Here is a 15,799-nt window from a genome sequence, read left to right on the forward strand (position 1 = left end):
GGCTCTAGTGATGCATAAATATGACAGCTCTCAGGGTTGTACAAAACCAAAATGGAGGAAAGCCTGAATTGCACCACTGCTCTCTTTGTTATTCTTAAGTGGCGTAGTTTATTCATTCTCTGATACCAAAAAACAAAACCCATCACTTACCTGAAAACACCGGCTAGCACAGGGTGAGACTGGAGACAGAATTTCTAAGGCAGAGTTACCCTCCATCACAGACTGCGCTATCTCAGACAGCCCATGCTTACCAAACCAGCTACATTCAATTTTCCTTTCATCCTAATCCTTGTGGTGCAATCACTGGGCCAGGGACTCTCCCACATGTGTGATGGCAACACTACCGAAAATAGAAAACTGAACACAGTAGGCCCCGCTGGGATTCGAACCCAGGATCTCCTGTTTACTAGACAGGTGCTTTGACCAGCTAAGCCACAGGGCCCCTCTTGAGCCTACATTCAGTTATATTGTATTTCTAACTTTTAAATGAAATGTAACATTTTCCCACGATTTTGGTTTTGTGAGGAGGAAAACACATTCGTGTTGCTGAAGTCTTACAAAAGCAGAAACTGGAACATGGACAAAATATTTTCTTTAGTGAAGGGTTTTAATTTGATTTCAGTGGAAATGAGTAAAATTTGTTTCATGGTGACTATCTCCCTCTAGGGGAAAATATTGGATATTGCAGCATATTTTAAATTTATTTTTCCGTTATTTCATTTTGTTCACAAACGTTGACTTACTATTGATGGAACAAAGACATAAGCCTCAGCCATTCTAGCTCATTGCTCAGAAGATAAACATTGGAATGTATTTCTTGCCCTTGAATCTCACTGGGTCTCACACTCTATTGCCTTCACACCCCATCCCCCCATGGCCACCTGAAAGACCAGTTGCTGGAATTCCCCTCCACCTGCTGCCCCCTACCCCACCCCCAGCCCCAGTCCTCCTAAAATATAAAAAAAAGACTGGGTCCCTGCGGGCCTGGGCCTTCTGCCACGAGTTCCTTCAATGTAAATGCGGGCAGTTGGTCACCTACCTCTGCAAATTTATTTTCTCTGAATAAATTTGGTCTGGCTGTAAATTTGTACACTGCCTCCTCTCTATTCTGCACCTCTTTTCCTAACATTTATGTTGTCCCGTGTGAGGAGGCGCCAATCTGCAACTCTTCCTAACAAGCACGTTTCATGTTCTTTTCTAGATAGTGGAGAGAGAATGGTGAACAAAACTGGTAGCTTTGGGAGCCACAAGGAGGGAAGGCCTACACTTCCGGGGAAGAAAAGTCCTTGTCAAGGTCCCCGCGGGTGACTAAAGGTCAACCAATGAGGATCAGACCTGCCTCAACCTTTAACCCCCACGCCCTGAATCTATAAAAGGAGCCCTCCCAATCTCTGACGTGTGACTTCCCGGGGTCCCCACTCTGTTGCTCTGTTGGGACCGGGAAACCTCACCCAGGAGCGGAACCCCAATAAAAGCCTGTGAATTAATTGATTTGTCTGCCTGGGAAGATTTGTTACACGCCAGACACCTTGCAAAAACAGCAATTTCTTCATTATAAAATGTATGTTCCGTAGGGATATTTTAAAAAGCAAATTTTTAATTTGCCATGTGTCTCCTACCTTCTCTACCAGTGACAGACCAAAAGGGGCCTCCATTGTCCCACCACTCCAATGGCCTGGCCTCCTCAACCAGGGGCCTTTGTCCCTGTGTGGTGGCTTCCCTGAGATACTGGTCAGGAACCAGCTAATGAGCCCCAGTTTATTCTTCAGTCCACACTCCCACACACACTACATATTCCTTTATCCCTGTCAGCAGCTAACATCATCCAGCCTCAGACTGTGGAATCATATGCATAGGGTAGCCAATCTCATTTTTTAAAAGTTGTATTTACATTTGGTAGAGATTTGGAGCATCTGTTTATACACTTGGAAGCCATTTTAATGTCATCTGATGTACTCTGAGATAGTGTGCCAGGCCCCAGCCAGGAAGCAGGCTAAGCAAGAACATGGCTCACGCAAATCAGTTGGAATCAAAATGGCGTCAGCATTAAGGAACACTGGACCTCAGCATCAGTGTATTCTCAATCCAGTGCATCAGCATAGTAACAATGGACAATTCACAGTTGTCATGGCAACCTACAGAAGTGACCACAATAAAGGCACCTTCCTCTCCTTTCCCTTCTTTCATATTTATATATATATAACAACAACCAGCTACGGATACAGTGAATTACCTGTGCCTAAAGGCTGCATAAGAATTTCAGGGGCCTACAGAGGGAGATGATTTGGGATGGCAACTTTTGCCCCAACTAACAAAGAAACCTCCACCTGCCAGTCTCCTCCTAGTTTAAAAAAAAAAGAAAAAGGAAGGACCCACACCACACCAGAACAAAACCCGAATATCTGCATAATTAGCAATTAAATGGACTCCTTGTTTTATTTCTAAACTTTCCCTGAAGCTACTCATCCTTTCAAACCTCTCTTGCTGGCCTGTTGGGCAAAGGGCACATTTTGGACTGAGAACTCTCTTTCCCCGGGATGGCAGCTTCTTGAAATTAAACTCTTTCCTCTTACCGACATTCCCTCTGCCTGCTTCCTTAGCGCTTGATCTAATAAACTCCTCACTCCTCAAACTTCATGGTAACATCAGAGAACCTGGGGTGTGTCACTAGAGCATAATTTTTCTTGTGGGGTCTGCCGCCTTTATTCAACAGGGCTTTCGTGACAAAGGCTGGGGGTAGTAAATCAGTACACTATAAGCCATAATCTCCAAGTTTTCATTTGTGGAGTCACATGGTGTATCTTTTTAACGAAGTGACTTGGGTTCTACCACTTCCCCATCTTAGGCCAGCGCTAGCACATCTATCTGGAGGCTCACTGCTTTTTGCTTGTCCATGTTGCTTCTCACCCCAGAAAGCCCTCTTCTGTGGAAACTCCTCTCTTCAGCCTCTTCTGCCCCCTGGCTGCTCCCACAAAACACCAACACAATGTGGCGAGGCCTTTGCGCTTTTAATTCCCTTTAACTGGGACACTCCCGCCCCCTAACAGCCACCTGTGTCCTGTTCACTTAAAAACACAGCAGCCCCCACCGCGCGCCAGCCCACGTCCTCCGTATTTTCTGCATTGCTAAATCGCCGACAGGTTCTCCCCACCTAGAAGTGACTCCCACGAGCAAGCGCTCCGAGACACGTTCTAGGATGCATGGAGTTGGGTCCTGCTGGCGTAAGGCACACTTGTCAAGAGACTAAGTAGCTACCCACGTGCTTAGCATTTCTGCTTTTAGCTAATTAAACCTCCTGCCACATAGAAGGCCTAAGAAATAACGCTACAACTAAAACATCGCCACCTGCGAACCTGTTCCCCCCGCGACCCCATCCCAGCTCAGGGGCTGCTGCGAGCGTGCAGCCAGGACCCACTCGCCGGGTTTGCCTGTCCCAACTTGCTGACCCTCTAGGACCCGACCTCTGCCCCTTCCCTGGGCAGGAGACACACAAAGTCACCAGAAACCGAAACCACGAGACGTGCGCCAGCTTCCTCCGCGACGTGGTGGGTGGCTCTGAAAAGAGCCGTTGTGTTGTTCCTGGAGCCCCCGCCTCGCGCCTCACTTGGCCTTGTGGTGGCTCTCGGTCTTCTTGGGCAGCAGCACGGCCTGGATGTTGGGCAGCACGCCGCCCTGCGCGATGGTGACCTTGCCCAGCAGCTTGTTGAGCTCCTCGTCGTTGCGGATGGCCAGCTGCAGGTGGCGCGGGATGATGCGCGTCTTCTTGTTGTCGCGCGCCGCGTTGCCCGCCAGCTCCAGGATCTCGGCCGTCAGGTACTCGAGCACGGCCGCCAGGTACACGGGCGCGCCGGCGCCCACGCGCTCGGCGTAGTTGCCCTTGCGCAGCAGCCGGTGCACGCGGCCCACGGGGAACTGCAGCCCGGCGCGCGACGAGCGCGTCTTGGCCTTGGCGCGCGCCTTGCCGCCCTGCTTGCCGCGTCCAGACATGGCCGTCTCGTCAAGCGCCTCACAAGTGAAATAAGGCGAAAGACGCAGTTGGCAGTTCTTATAGCCAGCACTTGGCGCGAAAAAGGAGACGTGCCATTGGTTGAAATTTGTAGTCTCACCTTAACCAATAGGGAGTGCTAGTTTGTAATTCACACATTCTGATTAGACAGATCTAACCGCTGACGTATCAAGATTAAAGGCCAATCAGACAGCGAGAACTTTTCACCTCATCTGCATACAGCGTTCTATAGAAAGCCGACGGTGGGGCGGGTTTGGGTCGCTGACAGCGTTGCTCGGTCTCGCTGCAACATGCCTGACCCGGCCAAGTCGGCGCCGGCCCCGAAGAAGGGCTCCAAGAAGGCGGTGACCAAGGCGCAGAAGAAGGACGGCAAGAAGCGCAAGCGCAGCCGCAAGGAGAGCTACTCGGTCTACGTGTACAAGGTGCTCAAGCAGGTGCACCCCGACACCGGCATCTCGTCCAAGGCCATGGGCATCATGAACTCGTTCGTCAACGACATCTTCGAGCGCATCGCCGGCGAGGCGTCGCGCCTGGCGCACTACAACAAGCGCTCGACCATCACGTCGCGCGAGATCCAGACGGCCGTGCGCCTGCTGCTGCCCGGCGAGCTGGCCAAGCACGCCGTGTCCGAGGGCACCAAGGCCGTCACCAAGTACACCAGCTCCAAGTAGACGCTCGTCATCGACTCGTGGCGGACCCAAAGGCTCTTTTCAGAGCCACCCACGGTGTCAGTGGGAGCTGCGAACCTGTTCCGGTCTAGGGTGGCCGCGGGGGGCGGGTCGGCGGCTGTGAGGGGCGCAGGAAGCCGGGGCTGCGTGGTTAAGGTAGACGGGAGCGTTCTCGTCTGCAGCGTAGGTCTAGGAACGGGGTGGCGTCGGGATGCTGTGTCGCCTCCTGCCGACCTAGCACTTTAATTCGGGTTTTTATCTCCCTTTCTGCTGCAGTTGCCGGCTAAGTCCCGTCTGCCTCTAGCGTTCAGGCCTCGCTCTGGCTCCGCAGTGCACGGTGAGGACAGGGCAGTGTGGCCCCGCTGGAGCCGGTGCGACTCGGCTCTCGCTCCCCCCACCCCCGTCCCCCCGCAGCCCGCGCGGCGTCGAGGGCTGGGGGCTGGGGGCTTGTGGGGTCCAAGCAGAGTGGTTTTCTTAGCGCTGCAGGGCCGTAGCTGCCCGCACGCGCAGCCCTGGTTGGGCGTCCTGTGGTCGCGGGGTCCAGGCTGCGTGAACGAGCCCCTAGTAAGCGGGGCCCCTCGCTGGTCAGCGTGGGACGAGGCGCTGGCCTAACCCCGCTGAATTTGGTCGGTTTTACATGAACACGATCTGCTCTGGTTCGGCAGCTGAACTACGAGGGTGTGCAAATGCAAGCTTGTGTCCTGCAGTTTTTATGGTTTTTTAATGTTATTTTGCCAGGCACTGCTCTAGACCTCAGGGTCTCTTGCGTGTGTCGAGATGGCAGAGTTGAATCGGGACGTTTTGCACATGGAGAACATGTTCACTGCTCATCCAAGTCCTATCCTACCAGTCACTTAAGGATTACTGTACTAGTCAAAGAAGTATGTCAGCAAGTCATTGTCAGCACGGTCTGTTAGTCTGTCAACCACTGATCTGTATATATGCCTGTTGCTTGTTGAGATGTGGGAGCTACAGTACAAAAAGGGGAGGAAATCTTAATACTTACTTTGTGAAGACTGCAAGGACATAGGCAACGTGAGCGAGACCAAACTGGAAGTGAGGAGAGGGGATGGTGCAACTGTGTGTCCTTTACGGCCTGACCACCTATCTGCCCTGGCTGAGTTTTCCTGGATAGCAAAATTTGTAGGACTCAGCCAACCCCAAATAGATGACTGCCGAAGATTGGCTCATTATGGAGGCACTGACTACATTTCACGGAGAATGGGAAGTTTTAAGGGAAATGAAATCTGTGTCACTTAGAATTAGTGTATTTTTTCCTGTAAGTGTTATATTGTCCTCCCACACAAGACTTTGGTAGTTTGCCTAAAAGAGATCACGGTGACAATGAATTCCACCTTCAGGTACACCTAGTTTGATTTTTTTCTCGAGCCATTAAAGATGTGCTGCTGTCATCAATTCTGTCCTAACTGCCTTTCAGAGAAATAACCTATAAGACAAGGATACAAATAGCAGATCTGATGCATGGAGCTTTAATAGTCTGCAAATTATTAGAGGCAGAGCAAGATTCCAGTATGCCTTTGTTTCCCCCCTTATACCACAAATCTTTGTCATTTATTTCCTCTTTAGCTGTATCTATTATTTTAAAGAATTTTTTAAATTTCATTTTATCTGAAAGGCAGCAAGACTGAGAGAGATCTTAAATCTGCTGGTTCATTCCCTAAATGCCCACAACAGCCAAGGCTGTTCAGTCACACATCAATAAATTCCTTGTTAAAGTTATTTTAGCAGACATTAATTAAATTAGCAATATACTTTTTAAGTAATAGCTTTATTTTTGTTCAAAAGTAAGTCAAACTAATGTGAACAGGTAGGGGCAGTCATCTGATGCAGGAGCCTGGAACTCAATCAGTCGCACATGTGAGTAGCAGGGATCCAAGTAATTGAGCATAATTTGCATCCTTGAAGGCGGCAGATGAACAGGAAACAGAGGAGCTGGGACTTGAACTGGGCACTCTGATATGGGATGTGGGTGTCCTGAGCAGCAAGTTAACCTGCTGCAATAACTTTAACAATAACTGAAAGAACTTTAACAAGGAATTCATTGATGTGTGACTGAACCACAACAATTCAGTCTAGCAGTTGTAGCCTCCCGAATGGAACTTGGTAGAATCATGCTTCAGATTCCTCCCCCAACCCCCAAGTCTGAAACTCCAAGGAGCTCTGGGATTGAAGCTTGGAGGATTTTAATGGTGGACTTCAACTGTGGTTAAAGATTTAGCACACACATTATGGTCTCTATTTTGTCTTTGCTTCTAAAAGTTGAAATAAAAAGATCGAAGGGCCTAAAACAGGATATTGCTTTGTTCCTCAAAAGAGCTGGGAAACATATAGTATTTACTCTTGAGGGCTTAATACAAAGGACTAGGTTTCACAGGTCTGTGAAAGTGCTCTCATTTTGATAACACCTGAAGTAGGAGTAGGGTTTGGGGGATTTCATCTCTTCAGGGATGTAAGTGGTGAAAATAAATTTGCTCTTCTTCTCTCATTGTTATGTATTTCTGATACCCAAAACACACAAAACAAAACACACCAAACACTGGAGTAAGGGAAAGGGTTTATTGGGGGAAACCCAGCAGGCTGGAGGGGAGGGACGAAGGATGAGAGAGAGAGACAGAGGAGAGCAGCTAGTGAGGAGAGAAGAGAGAGCAGAGAGACAGAGAGGAGGAGAGGAGAGCAGACGAGAGGAGCCAAGAGAGCCGAGAGGAGAGACAAGAGAGCCACGTGTTCAGGAGCACGGATCTTTTAAAACTTTGCCGGAGGGCGGGCAGGGAAGCAGGAGCCTCGAATCCCATTAGGATGGGAGTGGAGCTTGACACTGGTGGTTGGGCCGTGTGGCCACCTGGTTTCCAGCAATGGCAGCTTGGCTAGAGCCCAGGATGGTGTCAGGGTGTAGATCGCGCCATAGATAGAACTGGGCCACTTTCCTAACACTTATTTTTTTTCTCTGGACTAGATCTTTTTGGTTCTGAATTAGTACATTTTGTTCTGAAAGTGTAAAGCATTTGTTGATCTAAGATGCCCTGCAAATCACCTCTGTAATTGTTATCTTTCTAGTGACGACATTACAAAAAGATTGAAAGAGGTGAAATGAATTTTAACTGTTTTGATCCCAAGGTATTATTTCAGTATATGATCAATACAAAATGTATTAGCTTGCTTTAAGTTTTGAAAATTTGGCATGTATTTTACACTTACAGTACATCAAAGTTAAATGCAACTTTAGTGGCAGTTTTGTTAAATGTACAATCGAATAGATTCATGCAAATTGGGGGGAGGAGTTAAGAACACATAACTCCTATATTAAAAGGCTGTATTCAAAACTAAAAATACAAAACATTAAAATCAGCTTTTTATAATGCAAGTATATCAGTAAAATTTGAAAATTAAGTTTGTCACATGCTAATAAAGGGGTTAAAAGCCAAAATATATAGAATACTCACAAAGCCTAAAAACCCCAATTTTTAAAAAGGAGGAAGTAATATGAATATAGGCCATTCCCCGGAGAGCAGAAAATTCCCAAAATCTTAGTAAAAAGTAAGCAACTCCATTGTAATCAGAGGTGCAACTTAATACACTTGAGGTAGTTTGGCAAAAAATGTAGTCTAATGTGAGCAAATGTTGAAGACTCGGAGTAACAAGAACTCTGCAACGCTACTGCGGAGTCTGGGAGTGTCAAGTGAGAAGACTGGAGAGCAAACCGCGTTTCTACTCGTGTTGAATATGCACCACCCCACCACCAATCATTGTAATTCCTGCGGAGGGAAAACCTGTACACAGCCCATTGCGGTGCCCTCCGAAACGGCAGAAAAATAAAGCGATTTGACTCCCCCAACAGACAAATTAGGCGCTGACGCTTCAACGTTTCTTAGGGGGCAGTGTTGCGACAAAGGAGGTTAAGGCTCTGCCTGGGCCGCCGGTTCGCGTCCCGTCGGCTCCACTTCTGACCCCGCTCCCTGCGGGGCCTGGGAAAGCAGTAGAGGATGGCCCACGTGACTTTAAAGGAGAAAAGGCTAGAACATCACACTTCAATACGCATTTATTCAGAAGCCAAGTGTAGACAGTGATGTCATTTTTAACGCTTCTAAAACGTGGAAAGCGGCTATCTGGACGAAGCATGTGAGCGTGTACGCCTAAGTCACGGGAAGACACCGAACTCGGGGTCGTCACCTGGGCGGGAGGAGTAAACGCTGCTAAACCCGCAGCTTCCCGAAGGAACCTCACGCCTGCATTTCAGTGCACGAGTCCGACCTTGGCTACTGGGATTTTTCAATAGTCTTAGACATCGCTTTCCACGTCCCGAATGACCAGTCGCCGAGGCCCAGCCCAGTGACAACCGAAACTCTACAAGGGCGCAGGGCGAAGTGTCTGGGTCGCCTCTGCCACTTTCCCAGACCGTTGCAGGAGCTGGGCCAGAACCTTCCCAAAGTGGAGGGCGGACCTGCGTTCCCAAAGCTCTCTGGGCCCGGCACGCTTCAGCCGGGACCGAGACTACGACAGGAACTCGGGAGCCTGCGCCCACCCCCCCCTGCAGCGCGAGACCAGCGCCGCCCACCTCCCTCCCGGACACCGCGGCCACCCGTCCCGGACCAGCGCGAGCTCCTTAGCCGAGGCCGTGGGGGCCCTGAGAAGGGCCTTTGGTGGGGTCTGGGGCCGCGGGGCAGCTCAGCCGCCGAAGCCGTAGAGCGTGCGGCCCTGGCGCTTGAGCGCGTAGACCACGTCCATGGCCGTGACCGTCTTGCGCTTGGCGTGCTCCGTGTAGGTGACGGCGTCGCGGATGACGTTCTCGAGGAAGACCTTGAGCACGCCGCGGGTCTCCTCGTAGATGAGCCCCGAGATGCGCTTGACGCCGCCGCGCCGGGCCAGGCGGCGGATGGCGGGCTTGGTGATGCCCTGGATGTTGTCGCGCAGCACCTTGCGGTGGCGCTTGGCGCCGCCCTTGCCCAGGCCCTTCCCGCCCTTGCCGCGTCCAGACATGTCTGCAGAGGCCGAGGAGCGAGTATGCGGCTGCCTAGCGCAGGCTTCCTTTTATAGAAACGTTGCGGACCTGAGTGAGAGCAGGAAGCCTGGGGGCGGGACCTGGAGCTGCCCCTCGGCCTTCGCCGCTCGCGGTTTTTTTGAACAAGACCTAAGCTATTTTCTACTCTGAGGCGATTCCTTCTCCACTCCCATTAAACTGTAAAAGTTTCACCTCATGGAAGACACATAAAAAGCCAAAAGGAAAATGCTTCCTTTTTCCCCTTTAACACTATTTTCTCAAGACTGCTGTTTTGTGATGTTTCCTTAATATAGGGTGGAGATAGGCTCCATATACTACACATGTGAAGTTCCTATAACAGGATTAGATTAATAAAATATATAACTTTAAAGGTCCTTCAGCTTATTGCTAAATTATCGCTGACTTTTTTTCTACCAAATACCAATTTTCAATTCAAACACCATCTTCTGTTATAACAAGCTACACTAATAAATTTGTGTTGTTTAAAAAATCTGACTATAATAGTGAGGGTTTGATTTATTGTATATGGAATTAACTTTAAAAAGTTACCAACTGGCTAATTAGTGTGATGTGCAAGCATTAAATATTTTTCCCAGTGATTTGAGGAAGCAATATATATTGAATAATGCATGCTACTTAAAACAGTCTGTGTAGAGTGGAAGTATAATTATTGGAACACTGAAGAATATTTTAGTGTTTGATAGTGTACTTTTCACCACAAAATTATTTTCTCAAGAATTTTCTATTCCTACTACTATTTTTGAGGTTACAGATAATTTTATCCAGTTACAACAAAGAGATTTCTTTAGGACTTTGGTTAAAACTGTGTTAAACCTAAACAAGTATTAGTATGTGTTTGTTGTCTTTGAAATGCTGTGTCCTACCAACCAGAGAGATACTGGCTCTCTCCATCAGCTAAGGTCTATAAATGTATCTCAGTAGGTTGGTTTTTCTGGATAGTACACAATTGTAAAAATTATAAAGAAAATGCATTTGTAAAAACAATTTTCATGAATAAACAAGTAGAAAATTCAAGGAAAAAAGTATAAGCTTTTATTGAAAGAAGATACTTGAACTGTTTCTGGTCACATATACATGATTAAAAAATATATACAGAGGCAGGCATTTGGTGGCTGAGATGGTGGCATCTCAAGAATGCCCGTATCCAAATGTGGATTGCGGATTGAACCCGACTCCTCCACTCTTGAACGGGCTTCCTACTCATGCGCATGTGGTGGGTAGCAGGTAATGAAATGGATCAGGCACTTGGGATATTTCCACCCATGTGTGAAACCCGGATTGGGTTGGGTTCCTGGCTCCTGGCTTCAGCCTGCCCAACCCAGGCTGTTGTAGGTATTTGGAGAGTGGAGCAGCAGTTGAAAGATATGTCTCTGTCTCTATTTTTAAAAAAAGTTTTTTTTTTTCTCTGTTTGAAAGGTGATGTGACAGAATGAAGTGGGCCTTGCATCAGCTGGTTCACTTCCCAGATGATTGCAACACCTGGGGCTGGGACAGACCCTGTCTCCCATGTGAGTGCAGGGGCCCAAGCAGTTGGGCCATCCACTGCTTTCCCAGAAGCATTAGCAGGGAGCTGGAGAGGACATGGAGCAGCCTGTGCCCATATGCAGTTTAACCCACTGCAAAGCCAGCCCCTCTGTCTCTGTCTTTCAAATGAAATGAAGTGAATGTGCTATATTTGTACTCGGGGTAGGTGACTGGCCTGGCTGTTAAGATGCCTGTGTCCCATACTTGATTCCTGGCTCCAGACTTGTTTCCTGCTGATACAAACCCTGCAAGGCAAGGGAGATGACAAAAGTGGCTGGGGTCCTGCTGTTACTAGGACATGGCAACAACAGAGATGACCTGGGGTCTTGTCTCATGTAGAATTTGCACACAGAAAAGGCAGAAAGCAAAGCAAGATTTATTTAAGTAGGAAACCCCAGCTGCAGCAGTCAGGAGGGGGTCTCCAAAGAAACCAGTTGAAGAAACCAGGTCTTTTAAGCACAATTCAGGAAACAGAGGGCAGGGACAAAAACCCATCAGAAAGGCTGCAATTGTAATCCTGTCTAGCCCTGACCCAGATAAAACAAAAAAGCCTTATCTTTTCTATTCTCATGATAAAAACTTGAAACTCAGAGGAATGACATGGCACTTTTGTCTTGCTAAAACTCAAGTTCTGGGGAGAAGCATGCTGTACACTTTTAAAGGGCCTCCCTCTATCTCATTCCAACAAAAACTTCACCGAACTTATTATCCCATCTAACTCACCACACTGCCACCCACATGGGAGACCTGGCTCAGGGCTAGTGGTGGTGAGGGGGAGGTCCTTGAGATTGTGTGGGAAAATGTTTTACTTAACCTTTGACTAAACATTAGCTTTTCACTTTATTATGATTTAGGGGACTAACCTCAGTAACAATTATTACTCAATGTAAATTAGATTGTTTCATTTCTCATTAACAATTGCTGAGTTACCGTGAAACACTTAGCTGATGTTACTGATTAGTTAAGCTCACTAGAACATATAATGCAATGCATAAACTATAAGCTCATGTATGGATATCATTTATTTTTAAAAGATTTTATTATTTAATTATTTACAGAGAGGTCGAGGCAGAGACAGAGGTCTTCCATCCCCTGGTTCACTACCCAGATGGCCACAACGGCCGGAGCTGCGCTGATTCGAGCCAGGAGCTTCCTCCCGATCTCCTAGGTGGGTGCAGGAGGCCAAGGACTTGGGCCATCTTCTGCTGCTTTCCCAGGCCATAGCAGGGAGCTGGATCGTTAGTGGAGCAGCCGGTGCTCAACCCGGTGCCCACATGGCATGTCGGCACTGCAGGCGGCTTTGCTCGTTTCGTCACAGCAACGGCCCACGTTCAGTTTTTAAAAAGTTTTCTTGAATTACGCCACTTGAGCGGCGCACTAGGTGACGACAGGTAACTGGCATTCTCCAGAAGTCAGCGTAGCTTTAGCTTTTCGGGGGGGGGGGGGACTGCATTTCAGTCTTGAAGGAGCCGCAAAACCGAGATGCTCGGTGGAGCTGAATGCAAATGGACACTAGGCAGCGACTAGGCCGCAGTGCTGAATGCGAATTTAGTCCCTTTCACCCAGGCTTGATCACAGGAACCGGACATTCCACGTGGCGGGACGGGACTCAGGCGCTTCCACGTCACGTTTAGGGTGCACAGTCCTTTCGTGGACGCCGTGGTGGCTCTGAAAAGAGCCTTTGGTGCGGGTGCGGGCCGGGCGGCGCGCGCTCACTTGCCCTTGGCCTTGTGGTGGCTCTCGGTCTTCTTGGGCAGCAGCACGGCCTGGATGTTGGGCAGCACGCCGCCCTGCGCGATGGTGACCTTGCCCAGCAGCTTGTTGAGCTCCTCGTCGTTGCGGATGGCCAGCTGCAGGTGGCGCGGGATGATGCGCGTCTTCTTGTTGTCGCGCGCCGCGTTGCCCGCCAGCTCCAGGATCTCGGCCGTCAGGTACTCGAGCACGGCCGCCAGGTACACGGGCGCGCCGGCGCCCACGCGCTCGGCGTAGTTGCCCTTGCGCAGCAGCCGGTGCACGCGGCCCACGGGGAACTGCAGCCCGGCCCGCGACGAGCGCGTCTTGGCCTTGGCGCGCGCCTTGCCGCCCTGCTTGCCGCGTCCAGACATGGCCGTGTCGTCAAGCGCCTCACAAGTGAAATAAGGCGAAAGACGCAGTCGGCAGTTCTTATAGCCAGCACTTGGCGCGAAAAAGGAGACGTGCCATTGGTTGAAATTTGTAGTCTCACCTTAACCAATAGGGAGTGCTAGTTTGTAATTCACACATTCTGATTAGACAGATCTAACCGCTGACGTATCAAGATTAAAGGCCAATCAGACAGCGAGAACTTTTCACCTCATTTGCATACAGCGTTCTATAGAAAGCCCTCGGTGGTGCGGGTTTGGGTCGCTGACAGCGTTGCTCGGTCTCGCTGCAACATGCCTGACCCGGCCAAGTCGGCGCCGGCCCCGAAGAAGGGCTCCAAGAAGGCGGTGACCAAGGCGCAGAAGAAGGACGGCAAGAAGCGCAAGCGCAGCCGCAAGGAGAGCTACTCGGTCTACGTGTACAAGGTGCTCAAGCAGGTGCACCCCGACACCGGCATCTCGTCCAAGGCCATGGGCATCATGAACTCGTTCGTCAACGACATCTTCGAGCGCATCGCCGGCGAGGCCTCGCGCCTGGCGCACTACAACAAGCGCTCGACCATCACGTCGCGGGAGATCCAGACGGCCGTGCGCCTGCTGCTGCCCGGCGAGCTGGCCAAGCACGCCGTGTCCGAGGGCACCAAGGCCGTCACCAAGTACACCAGCTCCAAGTAGACGCTCGTCATCGACTCGTGGCGGACCCAAAGGCTCTTTTCAGAGCCACCCATATTTTCAGAAGGAGAGCTGGTGCTTATGACTGCTTTAGGCTATTTTAACTTGATGCGCTTTTTCTTTAAAGGTTCAGTTAACATCACCTGTTCCTGCCAAATCTCTGGGTCTTTTGTGTGATAGGACTTCCTGCATCTTAAGGGTCCTCCCCAATTTTGAGAAGCCTTAGGGAGCTGTAACATGGAAATACACCAGCCACCACTCGAGGCAGCTGGACTGTGGGGTTGCAGAGGCTTCTGTGGGCTGGTTTCAGGAGTGCGGGGAGCGGCTGTAGGGTGCATGGGAGGAATCTCTACCCTGTGCCCAGTAAGCAAACAGCCAACCGTGGGTTGTTAACGTTGCTTCAAAAGGAATTTGAGTGGGTGTCTTGGAGTCAAATGCTCCCGCCTTTCTACTTGGGGTGCTCATTCCCCTTCACTTGGGTGTGCATATTCGAAAGCCTTGCAGAATGGGATGCAGTGAAGGCAGAAAGCTTGGGGATATTTATCCCAGATTCCTCTGAAAACAAAGTTTCAATCTTAAAAGCTGCTTACTTTGGCTTTTAAAGTCCTATTTTTGGTTTGCCTGGAACCAGTGAGGGAAAAAAGTTCACCTCATTCAGGCTGTTCTAAATGAGAACGTTACCCTTCCCTACAAAAGATATCTGCAGATGAAGCTCTTCAAAATTATGTGCTTCAGGTAAGAGAAACCAGGATCTATGAAACATTTGGAAGTTTTACTATGACTAGTTCTGTTGTGAAAGGTAGTAACCTGTACGTAAGCTTAAAAATAAACTAGTGCCTCATTTATCTAAATGGTTATAAACTTAGCGCCGTAATTAAGAGAATATTTTGTTAAGTCAGTGTTCTACCAGTTGTTCAAAAAGCCTTCCTGAATATTCCTGTTCTGAAATGTCCTGTTTTTGAGCTTTATCCTAGTCCACAGTCTTTGGAAATGACCTCCATATACAATAGTTGCTCGTATGCATCTAGTCAAATAGTCACCTACTTTGTTGCACAAATATTTTCATTTAGAGAATGTACACACTATATGAAACAAGGAATACAGAAACGAAGAAAAATTTATTTTCATCCTTGTTATCTCAAAATAATGATGGCTGAAACCTGTGAATACATACAACACTAACTTTACTTGTTATGCTACATAAGCCTCTGATGCTGTCTTTTAATCCAAGTAATCAATTGATAATTTCCAAGCTAAATACTGTTAAAAACTAATTTATTGATTTGAAAGGCAGAGTAAAAGAGAGAGAATGAGTGGGCTCTTACAACTGCTGGTTTATTCTCCAGGCAGCTACAACAGTCAGGCCTGGGGTCAGGCTGAAGCCAGGAGCCTGGAACTCCATACCAGTCTCCCACGTGATGGCCGGGGCCCAAGTACTTGGGCCATCTTTCACTTCTTCCCAGGTCGATTTATCAGGAAGCTGGATCAGATATGGAACAGCTGGGAACTGAACTAGAATTTGGATCTGGAATCGTCACAGGCAGCAGCTTAGCTCACTGAACAGGCAATGGATGACCTTGGGAGTCAGCAGTCCAAAGAGGTACCACATGGCTCAGAGGCCGAAGTCTCAATCCTGGAAGACTGACAGCTGGGAAGACTACACACGTTTAGAGTGCTGTTCAAATGGGTGTTGTGTGTGTGCTGAGTAGTGACTACGAATGTGCAGTGTCTTCCTTGGCCAAAATGCATTGATTTAAAAACATTTAGAACC

General features: G+C 48.9%; 5 protein-coding genes, 1 long non-coding RNA gene and 1 other non-coding gene across 7 annotated transcripts in view; 3 read left to right on the forward strand and 4 right to left on the reverse strand.

Moving 5' to 3' along the window:
- Window positions 1–15,799, forward strand: part of LOC103345140 (uncharacterized) — a 297,246-nt gene that overhangs the window by 205,590 nt on the left and 75,857 nt on the right. The window lies entirely within an intron of this gene.
- On the reverse strand, window positions 369–442 carry TRNAT-AGU (transfer RNA threonine (anticodon AGU)). Its single transcript has one exon. It is a non-coding gene; the product is annotated as a tRNA-Thr (tRNA).
- LOC100344695 (histone H2A type 1-H) lies at window positions 956–4,041 on the reverse strand. The gene has a single exon (XM_089333526.1). The coding sequence runs from the start codon at window positions 3,985–3,987 to the stop codon at window positions 3,601–3,603; it is 387 nt and encodes a 128-aa protein (XP_089189652.1). The 5' UTR covers window positions 3,988–4,041; the 3' UTR covers window positions 956–3,600.
- Window positions 4,267–4,729, forward strand: LOC100344442 (histone H2B type 1-H). Its single transcript, XM_002721612.6, has one exon. The coding sequence runs from the start codon at window positions 4,297–4,299 to the stop codon at window positions 4,675–4,677; it is 381 nt and encodes a 126-aa protein (XP_002721658.1). The 5' UTR covers window positions 4,267–4,296; the 3' UTR covers window positions 4,678–4,729.
- LOC100344192 (histone H4) lies at window positions 9,263–9,690 on the reverse strand. Its single transcript, XM_008248469.5, has one exon. The coding sequence runs from the start codon at window positions 9,667–9,669 to the stop codon at window positions 9,358–9,360; it is 312 nt and encodes a 103-aa protein (XP_008246691.1). The 5' UTR covers window positions 9,670–9,690; the 3' UTR covers window positions 9,263–9,357.
- LOC103345138 (histone H2A type 1) lies at window positions 11,265–13,409 on the reverse strand. Its single transcript, XM_008248468.5, has one exon. It carries the CDS (start codon window positions 13,339–13,341, stop codon window positions 12,949–12,951), a length of 393 nt encoding a protein of 130 aa, XP_008246690.1. The 5' UTR covers window positions 13,342–13,409; the 3' UTR covers window positions 11,265–12,948.
- LOC100343938 (histone H2B type 1-H) lies at window positions 13,601–15,757 on the forward strand. The gene is made up of 2 exons (XM_070074908.2): window positions 13,601–14,763; window positions 15,375–15,757. Exon 1 carries the CDS (start codon window positions 13,651–13,653, stop codon window positions 14,029–14,031), a length of 381 nt encoding a protein of 126 aa, XP_069931009.1. The 5' UTR covers window positions 13,601–13,650; the 3' UTR covers window positions 14,032–14,763; window positions 15,375–15,757.

This window comes from Oryctolagus cuniculus, chromosome 5 (genome assembly GCF_051225735.1).
Source record: "Oryctolagus cuniculus isolate XC-2025 breed Fujian yellow rabbit chromosome 5, ASM5122573v1, whole genome shotgun sequence".
NCBI classification, from domain to species: Eukaryota; Metazoa; Chordata; class Mammalia; order Lagomorpha; family Leporidae; genus Oryctolagus; species Oryctolagus cuniculus.

Bases quoted from the DNA above. Each gene is read 5' to 3' on its own strand.
- LOC100344442 (XM_002721612.6), top strand. From the start codon at position 4,297: ATGCCTGACCCGGCCAAGTCGGCGCCGGCCCCGAAGAAGGGCTCCAAG.
- LOC100343938 (XM_070074908.2), top strand. From the start codon at position 13,651: ATGCCTGACCCGGCCAAGTCGGCGCCGGCCCCGAAGAAGGGCTCCAAG.
- LOC100344192 (XM_008248469.5), bottom strand. From the start codon at position 9,669: ATGTCTGGACGCGGCAAGGGCGGGAAGGGCCTGGGCAAGGGCGGCGCC.
- LOC103345138 (XM_008248468.5), bottom strand. From the start codon at position 13,341: ATGTCTGGACGCGGCAAGCAGGGCGGCAAGGCGCGCGCCAAGGCCAAG.
- LOC100344695 (XM_089333526.1), bottom strand. From the start codon at position 3,987: ATGTCTGGACGCGGCAAGCAGGGCGGCAAGGCGCGCGCCAAGGCCAAG.